The 10,632-nt window shown below is 45.5% G+C and overlaps 1 protein-coding gene across 1 annotated transcript; it reads right to left on the reverse strand.

Annotated features, from left to right (window-relative positions):
* GPR160 (G protein-coupled receptor 160) lies at positions 1-1,020 on the reverse strand. Its single transcript, XM_009806870.1, has one exon. It carries the CDS (start codon positions 1,018-1,020, stop codon positions 1-3), a length of 1,020 nt encoding a protein of 339 aa, XP_009805172.1.
* Between the last annotated feature and the right edge of the window lie 9,612 nt (positions 1,021-10,632).

Consider the following 10,632-nt stretch of genomic DNA (forward strand, 5'->3'; position numbering starts at 1 on the left):
TTAACAGATTACAATTACTGTGCCTGGCTTATCAGCTGGCTCTGTGTTTTCATTGTTAAATGGCATAAAGCAGAATTTCCAGCTGACAAATGGATCTGTAAACCACATCTCCTCTGTCAATTCAACATCGTGACATCGACACCAGTATGCTACTGCGATGAGAAAGCTGTTGATGAAGTACAGCCAGGGGACGTTCATCTCCATGTAGGCTGGAATCCGAGCACCAAGAAACAAAATGATAATTTGAAGAACAACAAAAGGTGCCCACGTGCCAAGAAAACAGACGAGGAGCCTGGTCAGGAGCTGCCACTTGAAGCAAGTGCTGTTGTTGTTGGACACGTAGGAGAACATCAGAACAGGCTGACTGGCAAAGGAAACTACCCTGACAGACAGCAGCATGGTTGTAACTTCCTTCCGACAAGCCAGGAGAGCCGTGCCTATGAGCAGCACCATGGCACATGAGGCTGAGTAGCTCTGCACGCTGGCATAGAGAGGACACTGATATGGAGAAAAATGGTTCTGAATTTCTAGTTCTTCATAGATAGTGGGAACTTTCAAGATACAAAAAAACCCTGACATCCATATAACAACCACAGCAAGTACGTAAAGTAATCTTTGACCTCTTTTAGGAAATTGAGAGGTTTGGGCTATAGTTGTGTAATAATCCAGAGCAGCCACAAGATACACTGGGTAATGCAAAATACCGTAGGTAAGAGAAATTATCTGAGTGAACAGGCAAATGTGGTACTTCGTAAATCGCGCACCCCAGAGTGCAAAGTCCTCAAAATAGAAAATGAAAGATATACTCATCAGCAGCATGAAATCGAGAAGTGCCAGTGAAACACAAAAGTATCCCATAAAACTAACTTTCACATTTTTTTGCTTAACTTGCAACATGAAGAAGTCAAGGAACACTTTTCCCAGCATAGTCAGGAGTAACATACAGCTGATTTCAAGAGGTTGGTTGACCTGGGTGTAGTGGTACTGACCAGAACAATTTTCACAGAGTATGGCAGCCATCCTCCAATGGTGAGAACCAGCAAAATAAATATCACAGGGCACAGTGCTTCATAGCTGAAAAGAAAAAAAAAAAAAAAAGCTTTGTGAAAATATATTTCTGGGGTACCTCTACCAATTAGTTAACTCTCCATCACAGCAACTACCAAATTTACATCTGAATTTTCCAGGCTCCTTAATTAAGTAAATAGCTTCACTAACACATCATTAAATGGCCAAGAAGTACCTAAATTTTATATTCTCCAAATTACATTTTTGAGACTTAAAAGGTCAACGTAGACCTAAGTTACTTTTCTAGCTACTGTCCTAAGGAAAGGCTTAGGAAATAAGGTTGACTGTGTTCCTTTAGAAAGCACGGGGGTCTTTCTGTCCCCCTAGGCAGAGGGATGGATGTTTCAGAGCTCCTACATATTTGGAAGAATTTAGGCAACCACGTAGGACAGAAATCATACAAGACACAGGAGATGTTACAGTATGGCCTGACAGTTCATTATGCTGATAGCATCTATATGGAATTGAGACTGCAGAAATATCCTGAAAGCAGAAAAAGCATCAACCCAACTCATCCTGTTTCGGTGCTAAAATCCTGGAACTCTGAGGCAGTCCAAAGCACACACGCATCATTAGTTGATTGGGCTTTTTTGTTCATCCTTTAGCAATGTAAGAACTACAATGATAGACACCTCAGAACAGCTGTTCTTCCCCTTGGACTTCCCTGAGTTTCCTTATGATAACTCTTCTCCGTGTGTTAATTCCTAAGGAAAGCGAACACGGGATGGCTTCGTGTATGTCAGCAAGACATATTAGACAAAGCTCTACATGCTTTTTTTTCTCTTTCCTAAAGAAGCAGGACGGTGTCAGCATTGTCAGCGACGGCAGAGAAAAGCTGAGAAGCCAAGGCAGCTGTAAAATGGAATTGCTTCTTAGGACCTCTGTTAGCAGCTATTCACTTGGATTTAAATAGACACCTACATTTTATCACCAGCTTGCCAGAGCTAGTGAACATTCGAATTAGTGTCTCCTGAAAAGCAGAGTAAGAACAACTCCAAGTACTTGGCAGTACAACTTGAGATGTATCCACTGAACTCGGTTACAAGCCTACCTGGGCTTGCCGCTTCACTCTTCATCCGCAGAAGCACATTTCATCCTCTAAAACCGAATACATTTTACGGTACAAGTTAAAATAGCCTTCCGTGTGCCTCTTGTCTTCATATACTGGATGCTGCACTTGGGTACGCAGAAAGGAGGAAACCTGCACGCAAAACAGGGTCGTACTATATAAGCAATCACTCGAATCCATTTGTGTATTATAATGCAAAATCACCTGCACACAGTTCAGGCCTTTCCTCTGCTGTGCGAAGACCCGGGCAGAGCAGCAGAGGCGTTGTTAATGCCGCTGCCGGAACCGCGCTCATCCTGCGGGCAGAGAGAGGGCTGTGCCTGCTGTCCCGGCGCACAGGCTCTCCCCGACACCCTTCTGCCAGCAGCCGAGGGCTGCCGGCGCCTCCACCCGCCTCCTCCCCGAGGGGCTCCCCGCTGGGCTCCCCGGGCAGCCCTCGGCCCTCCCCGCCTCGGGCGCGCTTCTGTTCTGCGCCGCCGGGCCGCGGCCCCCGCCCCGCGCCGGGCTGAGGGAGGCGGCGGGCGGGCGGGCGGGCTCTGAGGGGGCGGCCGGGCTGGGAGCGGCTCCGGCGGTGGGGTTCCCGCCCGGGCCGACCCCTCCTCGCCCAGGAACCCACCTGCTACGGCCGCCGCCCCTCCGCGCTGCTCCTCGGCGTGTGCTGCGGAGACCTTCCCCGGCCTCCCGCGCCGCCGCGGCCACCTCAGGCGGCGGCCATCTCCGCCCCTCCCCATGGCACGGGGACCCGGGCGGGGTGGGGAAGGGAAGGGCTCGGCTCGCCGCGCGGGTCGGGTGGGGCCGGGCCTGCCCTGCCCTGCCCGCCCCGCACCGAGCCGAGCCGGTCCGGCCGCTCGGCGCCCGCTGAGGAGGCGCCGTGGCGCCCGCCAGTTTCCCGCCGGCCCCGGGGCGCCTCAGCGCCCAGTCCCTGCCGGGCCGGGCCCTTCCTCACAGCGGGCGGGCGGGCCGCGGCGGCGCGGGGCTCACGCTGAGGGAAAAATAACCGCTTTGAGGAAAAGGGTGAAATCTGTTGTGTTTCCTCCCTCCCTCCACAGGCGCCCGCTGTGACTGAGGGAAGTGAAAGGGCTCCGGGCGCGGGAGGCGAGCGGCGGTCGTTACCTGAGCGGTGAGGGCAGAGCAGCGCGGCCCTCGTGGGGCCGCTGAAATGATACACGCGGCAGATAAACATGTTTATGTTCTAAATGTGTGAGGTGGGTGGAAAAAAGGCAGCGGGGCGATGGCGGGGCGCTTCAGCGGGTGTTGGTGAGAGCCCGCGCCCTCAGTACTTGTTCGCAGAGGTGTGTTGCATGGCAGCGACCGCAAGACGCTTGGTCAGCCCTGCGCACACACACCGCCGCTTTACCCACCCACGGCTCGGCCCTGTGGTGGATTGTCACCGCGTTCACCCGCGCAGGGTTAGTGACAACGGGCGGGGACGCCGATCCCCTCCGCACATGGCCCTGACAGTACCCAGCGCGCTGTGGAAGAACTGATTCCTGTTTCTTTCCAGGTCTCATAGCTGGAAGAGCTCTCGGCGCCGATCTCCGCTCCCCGTCCAGGGAGCCCTCCTTGGGGAAGTGCGTGGGTTACCTTGGGCATGATCGCGCGTGAAATGCCCTGGATTTGTGGGCTTCCACTTTACCCTTCCCGTCCTGAACGCAGTATGCCTCTAAATACGCGACAAATCACCTTTTTGCAGCGTATCGCTACTTTTATCATGGATTAAGCCATCAAATAAAGCTGAATACTGCAGAAGTCAGACAATGGTGCATTTGCAATGCAGTTCAGATCGTGTGCCACAACATCATGTAGTGGTTTTATAGAACACTTCTGGTTTTGAAATACAACACAAAATTGTACAAATCCCTCAATACTTTATTCTTTTCCACAGGGGAACTTAATATTTAATTGGCAACTACATTCTGGTAATGATAAAGGGCTATACGGTAAATATTAAGGAATATTTTACTGTGACTGTTATCTTGGCAAAAAGATTTTTTACAAATGGCGCTCTCAATTCTATCTTCCTCAGAGATTCTTAACAATTAAGAAAAGTTTAGGAGAGAGGTTAGGGCATACCCATTAATTGTTTTAAGATAATGATGAATTAAAGTAGATAATCCTGAAAGAATATATAAAACCTTCTAAATGGGTTGGCTTTTTAGCTTGGCCATCCTGTAGCAATCTACTTAATAGAATTTAAAAATTCACAGTAGCAGCTTTTGGCCTCTTCCAGATCAAAGTACTAATTTAGTTTTCCATTTGTTGTTCTAATTCCCATCTACCAACACAGGTAGGATAGGAGCACATCCCACCACAGGAATGGCTTGCTGAGGCACCTGAGCTGTGCTTCTCAAGTTAATTGGCAGTGGTTTCCTGATTGCTGCATGTAGGCAATGTAGCTGTAACACTATCACATCTTTATTTTTTCCCTTTATGTTTTTGGTAATTGAGAGCTAAATCTAACGAGAGGCTTGGAAACCTGTAAGCTCGATGCTGCAGCACTTGCCCTGTGCTGAACAGTCCAGAGCCCAGTACTGCCACTCCTCTGCCTCCACGGGATGCTCATCCAAACTAGTTTACCGAGCAGGAGTTGCTAGTGTGAGTCTCTAGGCGACCTGGGAAAAGATACTGTCTAACATCCTGCTTTTCTCAAAAATCAGGCACTGGCAGGAATAAATGTCATCTTTTAGATGCTTCCTGCAGATTGGGCTGCCTGAGAAATTTAGGCAGAGCACCTGATTTCTAGGACCTAATGAGGAGAGCTAAACCTTTGGGAGCTTTTTGGATTTGTTGTATGTCACTCAATTTAACCTGTCTGTTGTTGGGTCTAAAGCTCCATCATTGATCATAGATAGAGCAGCTACATTTTTAGCATGTCTAGTGTCCATTGGGAGGGAAACATTTTTTATTGTTTTTCTTGCAAGGTAGATTGCAAATCCATATTTGCTCTATCTGTGTGTGATCTGTGTGTACAAAAGTATCCAGTGGCTGGTAGGACCTCTTCTGAAAGCAACTCACTCTCTGGAATTAAATTCAGATGTAACTAGAGCTTTTTTTTTCTTTTTTCTTTTTCCCTGGTTCATCTCAAGCGTTAAATAACTTCAGGAAAAAAAAAAGTTGGGTTTTTTTTGTGGAAAACCAAGATGATCAATATTATAGTCTGAAAAAAAGTGAGAGCTTAAAGTAATCTCAAGCAGCATTCACACTGGCAATATTTACTTATCCAAACAGTACTTACTAGGACTGTTGCACAAATTGCAATATGATAAGAAGACGTTGACACCTGAGATGGGTATTTATACTCTGAGCACCCAGTCCGCAGCGCGGTCCCACTCACAAGTATCTGAATGGTGATGCCCTCAACAGTAGCTAGGTTTCATCTTAGTTCTAATCCACAGTAAAGCAGCAAAAGTGATTTTCCCAGTGGTAGTTAGTGACTTGTTTGGATGGTAGCTTTCTGATGGTTTTGTTTGGTTCTGATCATGGCTTTCTTTATGACTGCAGAAACTACAGTACTAGCCTCTGTGGGGAGATGCCTGGACGGTGGAAATGAGCAGCCAGGAGGGGAAGGGCATGGTTTAAAGATTTTTTTTTTTTCTGCTGATAAAAATCCTAATGAGTGTGTGACCTCCAGAGTATGTAGCACAGTATGTCAGCCCCGTGCTCAGTCAGCCTTCCGAGCGGGCTCCTCAGCGTGGCCCGCAGGAGCACAGTGCTGCCCAAGTTACATCCTGGGTTAATGCTGGGACTACTTCTTGGCTTCCCTTTCACTCCACCAAGGCCCTCTGTGGTGCTTGTTTGAAAGCTTGCTGATTACTCACTGATTACTCTCAAGAGATTGTTTTTGGCTCCTGGATGCTACATCTCATCTTCCTGTTTTTCAGAGAAACGATAATGCAATATGGGATGCCCTTGAAATCAAACATATTGCTTAGCATCGGCAGGTCCTCCTGGCTGTGTTAGGAGCTGCTTGCACTCACTCTTGAATAAGGGCAGGCTCTTCTTTAGCATCGGCTGAGTTTGCAGCTTCCCTGGAAAACTTGCAGGTACCTGACAAATTTTGTACTCTGTAAATAATGGCTTGAGCCCATCCTGCTTGATTAAAGAGGCTGCATTTATATTCATGTGCAGCTATAGAAGGGTTTAAGAAATCGATTTATATTTGCATGCAGGCAGCTGTGTGTGAAATAAGAAGATTGCCTCCTCCAGGAGGAGGGTACATGAAAGGATACAGCAGATCTCTTGCAAAAGCTGTTTGTGTATTCTTCAGATGAGCGGTTGTGGTTCTATGTCCCCTGTAGTCACAAGATATTTGCATAGATGCTTCCTTCCTTCTTCAAGACGGTTTCCTGCTGCTGGTTACTCGTATTTCGGGTTCTGTTGTTGAACTTAACTGTAAGGGTAGGGTTTGAGGACAAAGGGGAAAGGAACAAGAAGAAAAACTCCTCTAATTTCAAATCTAACTTGATCAGTTTCTGAAAGAGACAGTGACTGAACAAAGTTCGTGTCCTCGCAGAACAGGGATTGGTCTCTACCCTCTCCTCCCTTCTGTGATGGAGCTCAGTGCTGCAGCCCCACGGTTCACTGCGGCTTCTGAAGTCACTTAGAAAGACCAGCGGGGAATAGTGGAATTTCTGCATGTTGCTTCTGCTTCACCCTCAGTGCTGCTTGATTTCAGGCCAGGAGGTTTCCTTCAGACAGGGGCAGGTGTAGATAATGAATACAACTTCTTTATCATTACGTGAAGGAGTATAGGGTATGCTTCCTACGTAGTTAGCACTGCATTTTTACTTTTCCCCGGTTCTTCCTGTCTGAGACGTGTTGTGCTTCAGAAGCTAGTTCTCATCTGCCCCTTTATTCAGTTGAGCAGAAGGAATAAATTTCAGCCTGACCTTTGTGTATTTCAAGAAATCTTATGTTGACATCTTGGACACTTCAAACCATGTTGGAGCAAGACAGGGAGATCAAATGCATGTTTATGCATTTTGATGCCATGCGTGGGGAAAGCTATACTCTGCAAAGTGAACTCCTGGAAAAGTTATTATGAAAAGCAATGTCCTGAGCAGCAAGGAGTCGGGCTGGGACTCCATTTGGATATGAACGGACATAACAGCCATGAGCAGAGCTGGCAGTAGACCGCAGTGAGAGCAGAATGTACTCTCTGGAATGTATTTGTACGTGGAGATGAGTGCCAATCTGATACAGCCTTTCCTGTATCCTTTTCTTTTTCCTGGATATGCCTTTAACTGGGTGTTGCCTGGCTGAGCATGTTTAATGCCCTATTAGATTTTATGCCTTGTCAGCACAGGATTAGCAACCAGAGTTTTGCAATGGCTGACGAGCAAGCAGTTGTGGAGTTGCTGTTCCTGAAAGGCTGCATGTCTCAGAAAGACAGTATGGTGTTTATGAAGATTTTAACTTTTTAATAAAATATTTAACTAATAAAATATTTAACTAACTTCATTTTTTAAAGAAGAAAATACTTGACCAGTGTCCCATTTACCAGATGTTTTCATTTACTTTTCAGGAATCTTCTAAAAGCACAGACAATGTGCATTTGGATCTTGATTTGAATCATTCAAGGTGCTCCTCTTAAAAGTAACAGGTTTGTTCTTAGGAAGTTCTAGTTGAGAAGAAACTGTAAATATTACCATAGTCATTTTAATTTGAAGGCATCTTGTTATAGAATTCTAACTCTGCTTATTCAGTGAAAATCTAGTAAATGTAGTACATAGTTGATGCCAGCCTGTATGCATTTTTCAGAAGTAGTGTTTCTTTGATTTGTGTAACTGCAGCATGCTGTCACTGTGCAAGGTGTAACCTTTCCCGGTGCTCATGATGATGCTGCAGTCTTTCTTTTTTTGCGTGTCTTGGACACAAAGAATTTTTCAGGGAACTAGAAGGAAGATGGGAAGTGCAAGGCTCTGAAAACTACATTACATGAACCAGTAATTTATAAAACCCAATTCATGGCTTGCTGGTCACTGTGACAAGAAACTAGAAATGTTAAGACTGAAGCCAACATGGAGTGCAAGGTGTGATCCTACTCTCGTTACGTTGCTCACAAAAACCAAAACAGAGCTAGTAATCTTCTGTAACCTTTTAGTATATTACCACTTCCCAGTAGACTTCCATTTAAAACAAATTCTATGGTGGCACTTCCATTTAAAAGGAGGCTAAAAAGGGGGGAAATGTCATGTCAATCCCTCCCTCAGTCTGAACAATTCAAAACTACATCTTCTCATTCCCAACAAACAGCCTTTCTTAATTATTGGTTGAAGACTTACATACCAGAAAGAGAAAATGAGAATTTACTGTTAAAGCTAGTGAGAGTCACTCAGGACTCTTCTCTGTGTTTCATTTATTGACTAGTAAAGGTGAACTGCAAGAGTGTCTTGTGAGCACCTACATCCTTTACTGGATCCCAGCTACAGAGTACTCTCCGGGATCATAAGCATAGCCTTTTTTGTGTTTGGTTTCTGTTTTACATGATGAGGATTAATGGTGGTTACCACCTGTAGAGAACACTTTGATCTGTATCTATCTAAAGCATGATCAGTGTTTACCGAGTACTGTTCGCTCTCTCTTTACTTGAACTTGCACTGAAACCGTTTGCATAGTGCTATTACTAACTCTAAACCAATTCCTCTCTCAAAAGTCTTTTATCATAAAACAATTATTTTTCTGAGTGATCATTATTTTCACATAAAAAAAATACACATGGCAAAACGAATGCCTACTGTGTCAGCCAGTTAGTAATGGGCTTTTTGTGGACACAATCAGGAAATGTGCCTTTTGTTTTCCTGCACCTGTTGCTGTATTAGGAATAAAATCATCCAATGTTTTATTAAATAAAATGAGAAGCCCTAATGAAATTGTACCAGCCATTACCAGGAAGTCTATTGAAAACATTCAGCAGCTGCTTCAGGCTCCGTTCATTTACACTGATAGGATTGTTTTGTTCTTCTCCTTATGCTCTAAGTGAGAAAGCTACAGTGCTGTGTTGGCGTACAGCAGAGCCTTGGACCATTTCATACCACTCTCCTCTAACTCCCTTTGAAGTGTTTGATCAGAATCAGTAATAACCCATGCTCAACAGTTAAGTTCCTACGACTTGTAAAAGTTTGTTAGAAGTCAGTGTCCCAGGTCTTAACATTTAAGTGTGTTGCAAACGCCAGCTTATATACCCTTAGAGCACAGCGGTAAAGCAGGTAAAGATCTACTGTATTATTCTGATTTGATGGAGAGTGATTGATCAGAGAGGCTAAGAATCAAATCAGTCAACCCTTCTCATTAGACAAAATACCTTGGTAGCCTGAGGAAGCCTCTGGAGTTAAATATCACCTCTCTTTTCTCTAAAGGTCCCTAAGAGTATTGATCTCTCTGGCTCTTCTGTATTTAGAAGTCAATACATCTATCACATAGCTGTGCTGGCAAGTAGGTGGAGACTCTTTCACAGAACAGACTGTCGTTCCTAGCGAGAGTTGCCTAATTTAAAAGAAAACGTAACCCTAGCGATAATCTCCATGCTAAATGCTGAACAGTAGATCTTACATTAAAACCACTAAGAAGTTGCATCGTAACCATAACCGCTTTGGGTATTGGAAAATGTTTGATAAAGACTTTCTGGTAAAAATAGCATAATAAAGAATTTTGTTCAAACTAGGTTTGCTTTTAAAACTGTATGAGAAGCAGTTGGATGAAGTGTCAGCCAAGCAGTACATGATACACCCTTCCCTCCTCACAGCAGCTGGAAATGAAGAGCTACGCCTATGGGCAGAAGGTGCAGGATGAGGATGCACGGTCCCTAGGCATCTCCTGCTGGAGCATTCCTTTCCGACCACCGAGTGCAAGCAGAAAAATTATCACCAGAGGCTGTCTCCTGTCCTGTTTTTGCAATGTTACAGATTGGTGGATCTATGCTGAATTTATCCCAGTGCAACTCCATGAAGAATTTAGACTCAAATACAGGGAAGTAAGGCAAATACAAGCTTTCTAGCACTCAAAGAAATAAGGCTCTATATGTATAGTACCTTCCTACCTGAAACGTTGAGCTGAAACGATATGCTGCGGTGTGCCTCAAGCAGTTGTTGGTGAATGGCTTTGGCATCCTCAGTTTGGCCTGCCATGAACAAAGCCAAGCCAGGGATACAGCTAGCTCTTAGGATCCTGTATCTGCTCCACTTTGTTTGATTTCACAACCAGTCTTTTTGAGCCCGTCCTACTGGTGTTTTCAGCCAGCTTGAGGTGGCCCTTCTCCCCCTCTCTCTTCAACCACTAGCCTGAGGAGGAGTGGTGAAAGAGGGAAGTGAATTTGAATGTTGAAAGGCCTCAGCTCTCCCTTCATAAGTTAGTTAAGTCCAGCGCATCTTTCATGGGGTGCTTAAGGGCCAGCACCGGTTTAAAATCACCAGTTGTTGCCATCGGATCTGTGTGTTAGGATTTTGCTTCCTGGGGAAGAGGGGAAGGACGCATCCCTGTTATGAACAGCTGGGCTG

Source organism: Gavia stellata, chromosome 11 (assembly GCF_030936135.1).
Source record: "Gavia stellata isolate bGavSte3 chromosome 11, bGavSte3.hap2, whole genome shotgun sequence".
In the NCBI taxonomy this organism is placed as follows: domain Eukaryota; kingdom Metazoa; phylum Chordata; class Aves; order Gaviiformes; family Gaviidae; genus Gavia; species Gavia stellata.